At 44.1% G+C, this 17439-nt stretch overlaps 2 protein-coding genes across 9 annotated transcripts in view; one reads left to right on the top strand and one right to left on the bottom strand.

Moving 5' to 3' along the window:
• Nucleotides 1-1061: 1061 nt before the first annotated feature.
• Nucleotides 1062-7844, top strand: LOC118679143 (endogenous retrovirus group K member 25 Env polyprotein). Its single transcript, XM_036355539.1, has 2 exons — nucleotides 1062-1270; nucleotides 5841-7844. Exon 2 carries the CDS (start codon nucleotides 6097-6099, stop codon nucleotides 7783-7785), a length of 1689 nt encoding a protein of 562 aa, XP_036211432.1. The 5' UTR covers nucleotides 1062-1270; nucleotides 5841-6096; the 3' UTR covers nucleotides 7786-7844.
• Nucleotides 7845-12112: 4268 nt separating this feature from the next.
• IL18R1 (interleukin 18 receptor 1) overlaps nucleotides 12113-17439 on the bottom strand; it is a 30646-nt gene continuing 25319 nt past the window's right edge. For 7 of the 8 annotated variants that reach the window (XM_036355425.1, XM_036355423.1, XM_036355430.1 and 4 more), the window contains 2 exons: nucleotides 15161-15319; nucleotides 12113-13480 (listed from right to left, as the gene is read on the bottom strand). In XM_036355425.1, coding sequence (XP_036211318.1) covers nucleotides 13119-13480; nucleotides 15161-15319 — 521 coding nt within the window. In that variant the 3' untranslated portion in view covers nucleotides 12113-13118. The remainder of the gene's footprint in view (nucleotides 13481-15160; nucleotides 15320-17439) is intronic. The other variant, XM_036355429.1, reaches the window with a different exon arrangement.

The following is a 17439-nucleotide window of genomic DNA, read 5'->3' as shown; positions in this document are numbered from 1 at the left end:
AATTGAAACTTTGTAGCATTGAGAGGAGCTCAGAGCCAGCCAAGGCAGGAGGGAGGGAGGCTTGGCTTCCTCCATCGCCAGGGGCAACCTATGCCTCCTGCTTGCTCCAGCTCTGTGGCCACAGCCAGCTGAAAGCAAGTATCTGGGGTTTATTCATCTTCTATAATTGATAATTGAAACTTTGTTGCTTTGAGTGGAGCTCAGAGCAGCTGCGGCAGGTGGGAAGCTTGGCTTCCTCCACCATTGGGGCAACCAAGCCTCTTGCTTGCTCCAGCTCCGTGGCTGCCGGCTGCCATTTGGGTTGGGTTAATTTACATACAGTCACTCTGATTGGCTGGTGGGCGTGGCTTAATGCATAGCAAAGTTATAGTCAATTTGCATGTTTGTCTTTTATTAGTGTAGATTACTTATTAATTATTGTATTATTTTTCATACAAACAATTGTAAATCTACTTTTGCCCTGCCCTGTACATCTAAAAACATCTCTGTTTTTCCCTCAGTTTTGAATAATTGTTTGGTTGGATATAGAACTCTCGGGAGCACATGATTTTTACCTGCAATTTTAGGGACATTTCTTTATTCATTTTGCTGGGTAATATCTAGAAAGTATCTTAGAAACTCATGTCCTTTAATTTTGAGATAGTTCCTTTAATTACTTCTAGAATAATTCTTTTTATTTCTCCATTCTAATTTTATAAGGTGCCTGCTTATTCTCATTCGTTGGGGGCCAGATGTAAGCTGGCAAGGTCCTTGCACCTGAAGGGGCTAGCAAGGCTGGGACCCTTACCCACGGTTTTCCCAGACTTGTTTGGATGGCGGTTATCAGTAGAATGAGAGCAACATTTGTAGAATGAGAACAGCCTTTCATAGCTTACCAAGAAGTCTGTAACTATTTACTGAGATATGCTGTACTGAGAACTTGTCCTTCTGCTGTGTCTCTCCCTTAGAGATTAAGAGGAACAAAGAATACATTCCTCTTGACAGACCTCCTATTCAGTGTGTGGTGTATAAATAGGATTGTATAGCTAATAAACTCGCTTCAGTTCATCGAGAGAACTGGAGTCCTCCCGACCACGCTTTCCTGTCTTTCTTTCTTTTCTCAATTCCCACCTCCCTGCCTCAGCCCGGCTCAACCCTGTCAGGCTGGCCCTGACAGATCTGGCGCCCGAGCTAAGGGACTGAGGAACTGGGAAAAAGACAGTGAGGAATTCCGTCGGGCTTGGAGAGACGACGTGAGGATCTCCTCCGGATAAAGAGTGCACTCGTTAAGGTAAGGGAGGAGCAATTTTTTTGGTAATCGGGAGTAAAGCATGGGGAAATTAGAATCTAGAGAAAATGCCCTTTATGGGCAAATGTTAAAATTTATGCTCAATAGTAGAGGAACTAAGGTTAATGACAAGCAAGTAGAAAATTTTTTAAAATTCATTCAGGAGGTCTGCATTTCCTTATTGAATTTAATACGGGATTGTTTGGATCCCAGGCATGACCATAATCAACCGTCTCTTAAACCAGAAAAAAAGGAGAAGCCGTGTGATAGCACAAAACAGGCGTCTAAAAAAGACAGTATATTAAAAAGAAATAATGTAACTTTTAAAGACAATTTAACTCCTCAAGATGAGGAGGATTTTGAGGAAGCTGCTGCTCTTTGTCATGATGATAATACAGCTGTTGTTCAGGCAGAAGAGGAGGAAGAATGTTTTTCTGCTGGAACTGAAGAGGGCAGTGATATAGAGGATGTGTTGGAATGCTTTTTAGAAACATTAAAGCTTCTTGGCAAGAAAAAGAGAAGCCGCGGGGGCCGTTCCCGCCTCTCTCCGCTGCCTTGTGCAGCACCAGTTCCACTTTCCCCTCTTCTGATGGCCTTGCAGGAGGCACGAAAGTGTGGTGAGGAGTTGGGCATTCACGCCTTCCCTGTTATGGAACAGGTGAATCCTCACACGGGACAGCCTGAGTGTGCTTATGACCCGCTTCCTTTTAAAACCTTAAAAGAGTTAAAAACAGCCTGTGCTCAGTATGGGCCCACTTCCCCTTATACTTTAACCATCTTGGAAGCTATGGCCTCAGAGGCTCTCCCGCCTAATGACTGGAGAGCTATTGCCAAGGCTTGTTCATCAGGAGGGGATTATCTCTTGTGGAAATCAGAATATGATGAAAAGGCTAAGGAACAAGCTTCTCGTAATCGAGCGGCCCAGGTTAATATTTCTTATGAAATGCTGGTAGGTGAAGGAGTCTATGCTGATACCCACAATCAAATTCAATACCCCCAGGAAGCTTATGGACAGATTAATGGAGCTGGGATTAGAGCCTGGAAAAAGTTACCCACCTCTGGTCAGAAAACAGAGGAGCTCTCAAAAACTATTCAAGGGCCAGATGAAAAGTATCTGGATTTTGTCTCTCGGCTATTACAGGCTGTTGGCCGAGTAGTGGTGGATGGAGAGGCTGGCATGTTAATAGTTAAACAGTTGGCATATGAAAACGCCAACACTGCCTGTCAAGCTGCACTGCGGCCCCATCAAAGACAGGGGACTCTCTCAGATTATATCCGCATTTGCGTAGATATTGGTCCCTCATATATAGAAGGAGTTGCCATTGCGGCCGCATTAAAGGGAACCACCATTGAAGGAATTCTTCAGCAACAATTTAGCACAGGGAAAAGTCAAACACACAAGTGTTACACTTGTGGAGGAACAGGACACATGGCAAAACAGTGTCCTTCTAATAAAGGGGTTAATAAAGGAAATGGCAGAGGTCCCAAACAACCTGGACTATGCCCTAAATGTAAAAAAGGAAAACATTGGGCAAATGAGTGTAAATCTAAGACAGATATCCAGGGAAATTCTTTGCCTCAACACCAGTCAGGAAACTACCAAAAGGGGCCAGCCCAACCACAGCAAATAACAGGGGCATTGTCTATTTACCCTCCTGTCCCTATGCCGTCTCAAGGCCAGCAGGCTGCACAGCACTCAGCCCGCCCCAGAAAGCAAAATAGATACAAGAGCTATTCCGAGCAACCCCCGGGAGTGCCGGGCTGGACCTTGGATCCATAGAAATAAGACATTCTGTCTGCCCTGGGTGCTGCCCTTGCCTACTGAAATGAACAAAATATCATTAGATTTAAAACCTCCCACATAGAGAAGAAGCGATGAATTCCTTGCATTTCCGATACAGCTACAGCAAATGCCACCGGATCTGAAATTTAAAAATACGTCTGGGATTTCTGTGCACGTGTAAAGAGAAAACTGGCTTGGAACTGAGGCACGCATTGTCCGATTTTGGACATTTAGATAGAGTTTTGAGCTTAAATCTCTTTACAAATATACAAAATAAAACCCAAGACTGATTATTTCCTAAGAAAGATGGCAAAATTTAACCCGAAGGAAAAAAGATGCTGGCTAGATTCTAGCAGCAGGGTTGGCATTTCCATGATAAAGAACAGTTGTTAAATACTAATAAAGGATGTTAAAAGGTTAACTTCAAGGCCAAAAAGGACATTCAGTAAAATTGTCTCTGTTACAAAAATTTGCTAAAGAATATGCCTTAAAATAATAAATTAGATTTAAATCTCAAGAATTATTAAAATATATTAATTATAAAAATCTAAGTAGCTCAGGTAAAAGATGGCTATGCCCTTTAATTAAGGCTGGCTTCCCAAAGCAATTCCTAATAGAGGAAGGGCTAGCCTCCCTTCCCCTAACAGAGCAGGTAGGCCAAAAATTTCCTGCCAGTGACAACTTTTAAAAAGAGGCTTGCTTCTCAGTTTCCCATTCTTGGTATAAAGAATATAACTAATTTGCATTTTAATAGTTACCTATTTTCAGTCAATGGCACCCCAAGGCTTAGGAGTTTGCTAAATTGAATTAGATATTCTGAAATAACAAAATGCTAAAATATTAATCTAAATGTCCCTCACGAAAAATCTAGAGGACAGAATTAAATCTATTGATTATGTCTTGTATTTTTGAAGTTTATTCTTAAAAATATTACTGATTAAGAAATACTAAATATTTAACTTGCCAGCTAAGAGTTTAAAGTTCTGGTTAAATAAATTAGGAGAAATCATATAATTATAATAAAATTTCAACATTTGTCTAATTGAAAAAAGAGGATAAATTCTATAATCCCAACCAAAATTTTTAAATACAAAGATCAGTTTTAATTTAATTAATATCTCTTAATAATTATAAAAGGTATATAATCTTTAAATTATATATACACATATATATTTAATAGTTTTTTAAGTTAGATTTCAAAACTATAATCAAGGAATGACTGTAGGACATTTAATGGGCCCTAAAATGTTTTCAAAAGTTTATTCTCTTTTCTTAAAGGATTTTTTAATAAAGCCAATTTAATATACTTGAAATCACATAGAAAGCTTTATCAAATAAATATTAATAAATATATATTTTAAGTTTTTCCCTCTAAGAAAGGGCAAAACAAGTTATCTTATTTAATATTTCTTAAAATACAGCAGTAGAATTTTAAGATATAATTTAAAATAACAAAAGCTCATTAATAATTTTTAATATTTAACAACAGCATATTAATATTTATTCCAAACAAGCTTACAAACTAATTGTTTAGCAGCAATTTAATAAGAACATGAAAGGACTTTATCCCTTCCACTGTGTGGAAGGCCCCCTGGGAAGGCACTTAAGCATTCTATATTGACCTCTCTTGCCATTTTTGCCAAGGGGGTCCCTCTTCCAATTGCCTACAACTGTTGCCTAAGCTCTCTGTTCATACTAAGGTTAAAGCCTCATGGTGGCTGGTACCATAGATCTGTCTCTTGCCCAGTAGCGTGAGCTGGGCCCACTCTGGAGAACAAACCTGGGTTCCCCATAATCAATGCCGGGGCCCCGCCAGCAGGCGAGGGGATCCCAAGGCAGTTACTGGGCATAGAGGCCACAGGGGCATATGCTACTAAGGAGACAGAACTAAACCTCACATCACCCTGCTTGGCCCCAGAGGATGGCTGGTTAGTCAATAACGGGGAAGACCCCTCAGGGAGGGGTGACCTAAGACAGGCACAGTCGCAGGGGGCCTCAGGGGAGAACTTGGGGGTCAACAGAGGTAGGGCACAGATCCTCACCCCCCCAACTATGCAGGGGCTTGAACACTTGCCCCTTATGAGGGAGGTCTCCTGCCCCCATGGCTGCTACGCTTCCCATGCCCAGCTCAGATCGGGACCCAGATAACAGAAAGAGACTTAGTCCAGCCGAAATCGATACCCAGATAACAGAGACTTAGCTAACAGCAGCTACCCTATATATAAATCTAGCTTAACACCAGGAATGCTCAGGGCCTTCTCAAGGATACAAAATAATCCTTTCCATTAATATTTACAGTATAAACTAAGATTGTTATTAAAGTATTAAATTTAACAGTAAAATAGTAGTCAAGTTTTCAGATTAATTAAATTTTACTAATTAATATAAATAATTATTCAAAAAGTATTAGCCAAAATTTTCATTTCATGGACAAATTGCTTAACATACTATAAACCTAAAGCAGTCATATTTTTATACAAAAATTAAAATTTAAAGTTATCTAGACTGCATTACATAATTTCCAAAAACCTCCTAATATTAAAAAATAAAAAGGGGGGATAGTGGAATAATAACCTTTTAAGTAAATGCCTTAATTGCTTTAATATTTTTACTTGAAAATTAATTTTTTCATTTATAATGCTAATAGCAAGACACCCATGAAAAACATAGGTGGTGTCAAAATAGCCAAAGGATAATCATTTGGACAAAAATTAAAAGAATCCCAAGTCTAAATTATAGATATGATTCTTTTATTTACCTTTGGTCGAGAACACATTTGTATATTTTCAGAAAACAACTCCAAGACCATGTGGATTTTTGCAACAGAAGAGAATTATCAGGAATGCTCCAGCCATGAAGACAAGAGAAAAAACAATCCAGAGATAGAGAACGAAGTGGAACAAGAACTCACTCCGCCATTCAAGAGGCTACGAGTCGGTCCACTGGCGCCCGTGCCGCCACCGCCGCCACGGAGATCGCGGACGCCTCGGAGGACGTCTCCACCAACTGGGAACAGCTGAAGAAGCTGACACCGGAGGCCGAGGCCATGGTCGCTCGCCAAGGAGCACAACGAACTGCTGAGACTTTGTTTCTAGCCATGCTGTCAATTTTGGCTGTTCGGGTCTGTGATGCTCAGACTCCATACTGGGCATACATTCCAGATCCGCCCTTTCTCAGGGCCGTTACTTGGGATGACCCCAGCGTTCCTGTTTTTGTTAATGATACAGATATCATGGGCCAATCAAGTGCAGATTTTCTTACTCCTCAATGGGCAGGAGATTATAGATATGAGGGAAGGTCAACCAGGGTCCCCATATGTTTTACAGCCATTAAATATTGGAATAACTGTCATAATGTAGAACCTTCACCAAGGTATACCCATGGCATTAGCAGAGGTGGAGATCCTGAAGAGTATGAGGGGTGGATCCGACGAGAATGTTTCCTTAGTATATATGGCCTGCCTGACATCACCTGTACTGTCTCTCAGGGTGTCCCGCCCAAATTGCCTCCATGTGTGTATAATGAATACAGGCTATTTCTGAAATATCCACCTTGGTGGCGTTGCCGTCAGGAGTTGGCTGTGGTACATAATCCCGTTAACAATTCCTTTCAGTTACTTGATTGGTCCTATCCCAACCCGCCATCTAGCAGAAGTAGTTTTAAGGCTAGAGAGACCCCTGGAGGCTGGGTAGAAGAGATACTCACCACCAAGCAGGGAGGAATACAGTTAGAAATATTTAAGCTTATGGCCACTTTAGGTAGCATTTCTTTGCATCATGATAACCTTACAGTGATCACAGGTCTTACTGCCTGTGTAGCTCCTCCTTACCTTCTCCTTATTGGAATTGTAAATATTGTACTTAAGGACAACTTGTATACAATTTCTTGTACTCATTGCAACTTGTCTAACTGTGTGTCTAGATACAACTTTGGTTATGAAGTGGTTGTATTACATCAGCCTTCCTTTGTCATGCTCCCAGTTAACATTACTGGACCTTGGTACAGGGATACAGGTTCCCAAGTATTAAGGGAACTGAATGAATTGCTAAGCTGCCCTAAGAGGTTCATTGGAATGCTTATTGCTGGCCTCGTGGCTCTAGTCTCCCTCATTGCTACTGCCACTACTGAGGCCATAGCTTTAACCCAAGAAATACACATAGCTCATTTTGTGGATAGCTTGGTGAAGAACGTTTCAGATGCCTTAGGAGCTCAAGAGCCCATAGATAAGAAAATAGAACAAAGGCTCAATGCACTAGAAGAAGCTGTGCTCCTTATAGGAAATCAAATGCACAGCTTGAAAGTGCGTTCTACCCTTCGGTGTCATGCTGAGTTTGATTGGATTTGTGTCACCCCCAAGATATATAATGGTACTATGTGGCACTGGGATCGAGTTCGCAACCACCTGTTAGGAGTTTGGGATCAGACTAACTTTACTTTAGATATCAGTAGATTACATGGAGAGATTCAAGCTATTAATGATTCAGGTTCTGCTCTATTGCCTCCTAGCGAAGTAGCACAGAATATTTTTAATGAAATTCAAAGCCTTATGTTCTTTCATGGATTACAGTCTTTTATTTGGTCTCTATTAACTGTTGTTATCCTTGCTCTCATTATTCTCTGTTTACTTCCAGTCTGCTTCCGAACCATCGGATCCAGCATCCGATCCCTACAAATAGAACTACATAAACTTCGCCTAAAAAACAAAGAAGGGGGATCTGTTGGGGGCCAGATGTAAGCTGGGAAGGTCCTTGCACCTGAAGGGGCTAGCAAGGCTGGGACCCTTACCCACACAGTTTTCCCAGACTTCTTTGGATGGCGATTATCAGTAGAATGAGAGCAACATTTGTAGAATGAGAACAGCCTTTCATAGCTTACCAAGAAGTCTGTAACTATTTACTGAGATATGCTGTACTGAGAACTTGTCCTTCTGCTGTGTCTCTCCCTTAGAGATTAAGAGGAACAGAGAATACATTCCTCTTGACAGATCTCCTATTCAGTGTGTTGTGTATAAATAGGATTGTATAGCTAATAAACTCGCTTCAGTTCATCAAGAGAACTGGGGTCCTCCCGACCCCGCTTTCCTGTCTTTCTTTCTTTTCTCAATTCCCACCTCCCTGCCTCAGCCCGGCTCAACCCTGTCAGGCTGGCCCTGACACTCATTGTATAGATATTCTATTACTTTGATTTAGGCGAATGTTCTAATACTCCCTCACCCCACTTTTGCAAATTATTTGGCTTTTGGTTTTACATTCTGGGAGACACCTCACAACCTCCAACCCTGATAGTTGTTTTTTGTTTTTTTTTTTTCCATCTCAGCTCTTTTATCTTTTAATGCCCAAATCTATTATGCTCTAATGTGACATCATTTCTTGCTTGTCTGAGAATATTAAAGTTAGCTTTTGAATATGTTTTTCCTTTGGCTTGTTTCCATTTCCTCCAAGCTCCATTTGTTGTTCACCTTGACCTTTCATGGTCAGGAACTTTCTCAATTGAATATTTAAGGGTTGCACATACACACGTAAAAAAAAGTCGATTGATTTTTTTTGAACTTGCTTAGAAACAAATATGCAAATTTCTAAATAAAATATTAGTGAATTAAATACATAGATTTTTTTTTAATACATTAGGATGAAGAGGAATTTATTCCAAAAATGCAAGACTGGTTAGATGTTATGAAAACATTAATATTCTCTAAGGAGAAAAATTATTTGATAATATCTGTAGTTGTAGAAAAGTCATTGGACAAAAGTCAACACCAATTTGTGTTAAAAAATTATGTAATGAAAGTGGAACTACTGGAGATGTACTTAATTCAATGAGCTCCATATGCATACGTGGTGCTGACATGTAAGAGGACTGTACTCCCTGAGGAAACACTCGGGCCCCCCACTGAAGAGGGGACAAGATGAGGCTGTCTGCACTGATGATTGTGTAACCTGCTATCAGGGGTTTAATTACAGATGTGACTAAACAAGAAAAAGCAAGTACAGGCACCTCTGAGGAACCAAGGACCCTGAAAACACAATTTTTAACATGCTCACCCCATTAATTATTAAATACACACATCAAGTTGTAGCAGTTGTCTGAATGGGGTATCGCCCTGGGTGCACCCACAGAATAGTCCATATGGAGGTGAAAGCAGGTCTCCCAAGCCCCACACAGAATCGTGGGCACTGGCCCGGAGCTTCCCGCCAGCATTGGGGCCACTCCCAGGGGGCACCAGTGCGGCTGGCCCCGCTCCACCCTCGCTGCACACACACCCTACTTCCTGTTAGGCTTGTGGCTTGCTCCTGATACAGAACTTGTTGCTCGAGCAACCGATCTCTCAGAGAAGCTTCTACTCAAATGATGGCTTCCCCCACCCTGGATCTCCTCTCTGGAGCTGTGCTTCAGGCCAAAGTGGCAAATTCCTTTATCTGAGTCTTTAAAACTATGTTTCAATTCAGCCTCGGACCCATCTTGCCAGTGTCCCTGTCCCAGACAAGCATGTGGGCTGACACATGCAGGGGAGCTCGGTTCTCCTGGCCCCTTGCGGACAGTCCTGGTCAGCCCCTGCCCAACCATTCAGCATCAGCAGAGGTGAGCTCCTGGCTGTCAGTCCTGAGTCCCCTCTCCTGGCGGGTGCCACAGTAGGCATACCCAGCCAGGTGGTCACAGACCGGCAGAGGTCTCCGGTGCTGTCCTGGCATCCTCACCCAGGGAGCCTAGAAGAAAGCCGAAGGCTCTTGGTGGTCATCTTGTCTCCTCGGAGCCAGTCCTAAGCAGCCCGCTTCCTCTCTGCAGGACTCTGTCTTTGGCAGTCTGAGTTGGTGCCCCCCAGGAAAGGGCCCTCAGCCTCCAAAAACTTCCCCCCCTCCCCGCCCCTCACTGTCCAACAGGTAATTCCAAAGAGAGAGCAGAGCAGCTCTGTCCCAGCCTCACACCGGCCGGCCGGCAGGGTGCCCTGGGCAGGTCCTGCACTCACCCTGCCTCCAGTTCCTGGGTGTGGGCATGTGGGTGATAAGGACCCTCTCTGCTTAAAGAGCGTGTAACTGTAATTTCGCACATGCTTCCAGTACATACTAAGCATGCCTGTCTTTCTTTCTGCATCTCGGGAGCTGGATAGTCACTGGCTCTCGGGAACAGAAGCCACCATTTAAGGGCATCTGAGTCACCGAAGAGAATGACTTTATTCTATCAGTAAAAGTCATTCCTTGGTCCCCAGTGGACAGTGTCATACTTAAATGTAACTGCATTGCACACTAACTAGCCGCACACGTTGGGGTCACGCGGCCTTGTGAGAGGAAGGCATTCTCGTTATGCTCCAGGTGGAATGTGAAACGCAGAGGCAAGTACAAAGCAGTCCATTGGCCGAGAAAGGTGCTGCAGGGCGACCCACATCCAGTCACACAGGCGGTATCTACACAGAGAATGAGGACTGGAATCTTAATGACACAGACATTGAGACTTTTCAAACTGAAGTCACTAGGCCCATGGTTCATCAATACTGGTATATATTAAAGCACTAGTGGCCTGGTGCACAAAATTTGTGCACATTAAAAGGGAATTAATTAGAGGAAATACTTTAATATTGCTATTTGCCCTTCCTCTACAATAGAAGTGTCAGAGATGAAAAAAAATTAGTAAAATGTATATGAAAATCTTCCTGTCAGAGTCTGGGGTGTGCTATGGGACCCAGAGTCAATTCCCCGCCCAAGTGTGTGGCACCTCAAAATCACACAAGACCCAGAACCAGCCAGCCCCAGCCCCACTGGGTGAGATCCAGACCCGGCCGGTGCCACCCCATCAAGCCCCGCTGGGTGGAGGGTGTGGCCTGAGGTCCCCTGGCCCAGGCCGGGACAGGGGGTACACCTTGAGGTCCCCATCAAGCCCCACAGGCGGGGGGTATGGCCTGAGGTCTCCTGTCAAGCCTTGTGGGCAGGGGGTGTGACCTGAGGTTCCCTATCAAGCCCCACCTGGTGGGGGGTGCAGCCTCGGGTCCCCCGGCCTGGTGCCGAGGTGGGGGGCACGGCCTGAGGTCCCCGGTAAAGCCCTGCTGGGCAGGGGACATGCCCTGAGGTCCCGTGTCAAGCCCCACCAGGTGGGGGGGTGCAGCCTCAGGCCCCTGCTAATTGCTTGTTAAGGCTCATTTGGGGAACTTGGCCCCTGCTGTGGGCACAGCCATCTTGACTGGTATGGTGTGACAGTCAATTTGCATAGTCCCTCTTTATTAGATAAGATATATTGAATATATATATTTAATACACTTACTAAAAAATAATTCAATATATTTTAAGCATACATAATAAAAGAGAAAAGCACAATTATTCTATGAATTAGAGACAATGATGACAGCAATAAAATTTCTCCTGACCATTTTCACATCTAAAACATGTAATACAATTTTTTAGCTTTTAGCCAATACAGCGAGGACACGACACTGTAAGCTCTATGAAAGTCAAATCACTTGCTGACACTGGAAATCTAATGAAAATGTCACCTGAACTTTCGGTGACATGCGCTCAGCTGTGAGAGGCCCTGCCCTCGCGGCTCTGGCGCATTCGCACGGCAGCCCAGGCTCCCCACCCACCCGCGTGGTCCTTTCTCTTTACGCTGTTTGTCCCTCACTCTGTGCTTCCCCGGACAGACTTGCTGTGAGGCATCATGGAGGCCCAGCTCAGCTCTTAGGGAGACAGGTATGTCTTCCAATGTCACAACTTGCACACGTGCAGTGAAGAGCCACCTTTGGCCTCCGGTACTTTTGTACATTCCCTGTGTGCACAGCTGTTGCCCAGGGTAGCTGCCTTTCCAGTCTCTTTCCTTCCGCTCTCGGCTCCCAGTGGACCCCACAGCTAAAACGCAGCCCTAGCCCTGACTGGGTGGCTCATGGGGAGTCCATCCTGTACAGCACAGGCTGCGGGCTCTATTCCTGGTCAGGGCATGTACAGGAGGCAACCAATAGGTGTTTCTCACATCAATGTTTCTCTCTCTCCCTTCTCCCTCTCTAAAACAGTCAATAAAAACATATCCTTGAGTGACGATTAAAAAATTGATCTAAGTACTAATCAATAATAATAACAATAATAGTAATAACAACACTAACAGAATGTTGTCTGACTTTATTCATTTAGTGCCCCTGAAGTAGGTATAGTTCTCATGTATTCCAGATCAGCAAACTGAGGCACAGATCCTAGGAAAGGCTCCAGGGTTCACAGAAGTAAGCAGCAAAGCCAGGACTTGAGCTCACGCCTCCTGGCTGCACAGCTCACACCAAACCACCATGCCATGCTGCTCCCACCTTCCGGCATCTGATATGCAACCTTTTAAAAACTCAAGCAAGTAACTACCATTCTTTGTTGCCTAATGGCTAATATGATCTGGCACCCATCCTGCACATAAATATTTATGTAGAATCAACAAATGTTTGTGACCAATTTGGAAAGATCAGGAGAACTATTTTAATTAAAACCTGTGTTTATCCTGAAAGATAAAAAGTTGCTTTGGGTTGCCTTTAAGAAGTTGCTACATATAGGCCCAGTTAAGCATGCCCAGCGCAGGGCCGGGGCCGTGCTCCAACAACCGGGGCTGCAGCTGCTGCGGGGCCACAGGGAGCACGGCCGAGCCTCGCCCTGCCCCGGGGCTCCCCATGCCAGCTCCCCGCCCAGCACTGTCCCCGTGTTGAGAGGCGGTGGCTCATGTGTGAGAGTGTCGGTGTCGGCCCTGTGCCCGTCCAATGTCACCTACTGGCTCGTAGAAATGCCAGTAATAAACTTAAAATCCTTTAGTTTGATGGTTCTCATTCAAAACTCTTACAGTGCCCTTTTGAATGGCTTGCGGCGCTTGCATAATCCCCAGCCGCAAGCCCAGCTGTGGAGGAGGAGACAGGAGAGCCCCTTCTGTAGGTCCCAGGGTCTTCGGGGACCTCGGCAGCTTGCTCCCACGGCCTCCTTCGGGCAGGCAGCCGGCGAAGCTTCATGGGGAACTGGGAGCGGGATTTCCTTGGAGTGAAACGGAGGAGCCACCCCTGCCCGCAGTGGGAGCAGGCGCCTTCCTCAGCCCCCAGCACTCGCAGCTTGCCCCCTGGCTTCCCTAAGGGCAGGACCCGGCCAGCACGGGCTCGGCTTCGCATTCCCCTCTGCGTGGCTGGACCGTTTTTGCAGGCATCAGGTAAAGAAGGTTTTTCCAGAACCTTGAGTTATATGGGAGAGATTTGTCAGCCTTCCACTTCAGAACTCTGTGAGATTTCAGAAGCTGTAGTGACTGGGGCAAGAATGTGAAGTCACTGACGGGTGTAAATTCAATTAATATGATTTTAATTTTCCTCTCCACCAGCGCCTCATGGAGTCCACTCTCGAGTTCATACCTCACTTCGTTAAGCATGTAGCTTGTACTTAGAACAATGATCAGTCTTCGGCTTTGCTCTATCAGTGAATGGATTTCATCAACAACAGCTGGAAATGCAAGGCATGGATATTGATTTAAGAGAACTGAGGGGGTGAACATGAAATAAAAATCATTCTGTACAGCCTAACTGTATTAAACTCTGAAGTTCACAAATAAGTTGTTTTTTTAAGATAAACCATGTGTTCTCAATTTTATATGCCGATTAAAAGCAATTATCAATTACCAAGGCAAGAAGAATAATGAGTACTTACTTGTCACTTACTCTGTGCCACACCCTTTGCTCCCTGTTTTCTGTATATTAACTCATCTAATCAGCATAATGACCCCATAAGGAAAGTATCGTCCCCATGTACAGGCGAAGAAGCCAAAGCACAGAGTGGTTTAGTGACTTGCCCAGAGTCACACAGCCAGTAAATGGCAGAAACAGAACCTGAACGCACTTGCTCTCGTCTGGAACACCGGTTTCTAACTGTTACACTGTCTTGCTTTCGCACACCTGGAGAAGCATGCTAAAATCAGAATTTAAAAATAAAATCAAAACCTGCCATTATTTTAGACCAGCGGTGGACAACCTTTTTGGGGCCTGATAGTAAATATTTCAGGCTTTGCAGGTCATATAGCTTTTGTCACAACTCACTCTGCTGTGGTGACTTAAAAGGCACCTGCCATGGCCGTGCTGCAGGGCGGGTGGCAGGCCTGGCGCCCGGGTGGTAGATTGCCACCCTCCGCTCTAGACCGCCATCCCTTTCCAACTAGAGGCTTTTAACCGAAACTCACCACCACTGAGGACAAACATTTTTTATTTTTACAGTATTTAGGAAATAAGAAAAAAAAAATCAATTTTTCAAAATGGCTCCTAGAAAATAATGACAAAATAATAAAAGGGCTGTAAAGGCCAGAGTGATGCTCTCTGAGTTCTGAGAAAGCACTCGCGCACACAAATATCACAGGCTCCGTGCGTCTGAGCAGGTGGCATGTCATTCCTTCGGGAAGCCGCTCATCATTAAGCAGCACACAGCTCCTCCTCCTCACTGAGGAGGAGGAAGGCACGCTCGGTTCTTGTTTATTGCCTCGTCTGCAACGCCCAGTTCAGACCTGGCGCAAGGGGGGCGCCCAGAAGTGTCGAGAGATGAGTGAGGGACGGTGACCGGTGTCACATTGTTGGCGACACAGCAGTCCCCACGGCCCCCACTTCTAAATGTTTGCTCTGCAGACTTCAGAGAAAACATGGAAGTGCTTCTCAATATCTTTGATTCTCACTGTGCTTTGCTTCAAGATATGTGTGATGGCCATTTGTATTCACATATAAATTGAAAAGTTGCATTTTATAACTCAAATATGATGTGAACCACCAATGTCCTTTGATTTACTGCATTTTCCCAACGTCCCGCCGCAGCTCTCTCACCAATGTCCGCACAAAGGACAAGCCCCGCCTGTCTGTGCTCACAGGTTCTGCTGGCGAAGAGGCCTTCTCAGTGGCTGCCAGAGAACTGCCTCCCAAGGGTGCCACTCTGGGCCGCTTCTAAAGATGCTGCCCGCCCCCCCCAGGCTCCACCCCCACGCCCCCCCCCAGGCTCCACCCCCCACGCCCCCCATCGCTGGTTATTTCTGGCAAGAGGACCAGGGTAAATTGCTCGATTTTAAGCAAAACAGGGTTAGCCTAAGCTGTTCATCTTATAAAGAGAAAGCGTCTCCACTAGTTTTCTACTTGCCCTTCCCTTTCTCACCTCCTCCAGGTGCCACATCCCTCTCAAATATGCATAGCTTATACCCAAAGTGCTCCTCCAGCACCCTGGGCAAGACCTCCACAGCGAAGGCGCGCTCCTCCCCGTGCGCAGGTCCGCATCCCTTCAGGTAGGACACAAAGGCGTCGTAAGTCTTCCCATCTAGGAGGTAAGGTTTGTTCCTTTTATTCGTGCGGAAATAAAAGTTTAAGTTCAAATTTGAATGAAAGTCACTAAAAACGAACATGGAATTATTGAAAAAGAAAAGTTAAATATGGCATCCTTGTGTCCACACACATCAAATTGTAGAGATTAAATATGCGCAGGTCTTTGTATGTTAATTATGCCTCAATGAAGCTGTTAAAAAAATAAGAAAATACTTTTGATAGAAAACAAATTGAAAAAACAAAATAAGACTGTTTGGGTTAATCCCTAAAGTCCCTACATAGTCTTTGGTTTTATTATTCTTTTTTATGCATTATTCTTTATCTCTGAATTTTTAAATGTCAATAAGCAATGATTATATTCAATTATCATTTAAAAAATAGCATCCTCAAAGCTCATATGATAATCGAGCAATCAATTAGCAAGTGTTCTTACTTTTAAGCATGTGCATTAAGACTCCCGCTGTTTGACATCACCAAGGCATAGAGAGAAACGCATGTCACAGGTCAGAGAAATCACAGAGTTTAAAGGTAGCAGAGGACCAAGGAACCCAAATGCTCGTATGTCCTGGGCCCAAGATTAGAAAGTACATGTCACCTCGGCTCATTCCACCTCAGTCATCTAATCCCATAACCACCCCATGTCCACCTTCAGGACAGCCCCCGGGAAGCGGTGATGCAATTGGTTGTTACAAACTAGTCCTGGGATGTGAAGTACAGCCTGGGGAATAGAGGCAACAGCACTGTGTCCGCTGAGTGTGGTGCCAGGTGGGCACCTGAAATGCCAGGGGGTCACTTTGTAACGCATGTGATCGTCTCACCACGATGCTGTGCACGCGAAACCAATATAATCTAATATTGAATGTAAACTGTGATTGAAAAATAAAATTTAAATTAAAAAATACAGTGCTGAGTGTTTACACGGGAGAGCGGGAGGAAACGGCAGAGGCCATTGAAACAGTGTGCCGTGGAAACCGGGCTATGGCATGGTGAAATTTATATAATGCTAAAGGCCAGGAGGTGGAAAGGTTTGCACTGATACAACTGCTCCTGTTTTATTCCTAACAATGAAGCAATATTGCGTATTCAGATGACTAGAGACACATTCAAGAGGAATGTGTTACCTAAAAACTAAGACCATTCTACTAACTGCTTTACTAAAAATTTATTTACATTTCTTTCTTCTACCTTTATCCATTCTGCTAGAGACAAGTTCGCAGACAAATGCAACAACTTGAAAAGTTTACAAATAACACATTGGCAGACACAACGAAGTGTAGCACAAACAAAACAAAAAATAATCTGGTCAGAGAACGTGGAGCCATCGTGGGCATGTGTTCTGAAAGGACATGTGTTCTAAATAACATGCATGCGAGGGGTTACTCCATCCTTATCCCAGGGCAACTGGTTAGCTGATGGAGGAGTTAGATGTATGTTTGGGTCTAGGATTGGGATTGATGAATTTGCTTCTGAGTTGAGACTAAAATTATTGGCTCCTTTATTAAAATTGAATAGGACGAAACCATCTGGGCCCACATTCTTTGTGGCACCACATCACCTGTGCTCAACAGCTGGGCCCCATTCTTTCACAGCATCCAGGTTCACAAAGAAACAGTTTCTGGCAAAAGCTGCTTCAGTCCCACCTACAGCCTCTTGTCCTGCAGTTTGAGTCAGAACCCACCGTGGGTGTATCGTAAAGCAATTGCTCTTCAGAATTACGTGCATGTGAATGACAGGACATTTTCCTCAAAACTGCAAAATGATCATGCTTATCAAAGACAGGTTAAAAGTTGGTAACAATAAAGCCATTTGTCATATAAGTACGTGGTCCTGGCTCGTCTTGTCAGCTTGTCATGAAATACAGCTGTTACTGGTGTTAGGATAAGAGCTAGTGCTCCCATCAGAACAGTCATCATGCCAGTGAGTGAAACAGGCACCAAGATGCAAGAAATGAATGAGTACACCTTTGCCAACGTGTATTTTTCTCATAATCAGAATGTAACTAATTGCAATAAATTGGAAAGGTAAATCAGTCGAATTTACATAGTGATATACATGTGACATAGCTTTCAAACTCATTTTTAGGCACCTCTTTTCTTGGTTTAGCAAATTACTAAT

This window comes from Myotis myotis, unplaced genomic scaffold, assembly GCF_014108235.1.
Source record: "Myotis myotis isolate mMyoMyo1 unplaced genomic scaffold, mMyoMyo1.p scaffold_m19_p_22, whole genome shotgun sequence".
Classification (NCBI taxonomy): domain Eukaryota; kingdom Metazoa; phylum Chordata; class Mammalia; order Chiroptera; family Vespertilionidae; genus Myotis; species Myotis myotis.
The sequence above is the reverse complement of the archived record's forward strand: the minus strand, read 5'-3'. Positions and strand labels throughout refer to the sequence as shown.

Excerpts from the sequence above, each read along its gene's own strand:
- LOC118679143 (XM_036355539.1), top strand. The coding sequence starts at position 6,097 with ATGGTCGCTCGCCAAGGAGCACAACGAACTGCTGAGACTTTGTTTCTA.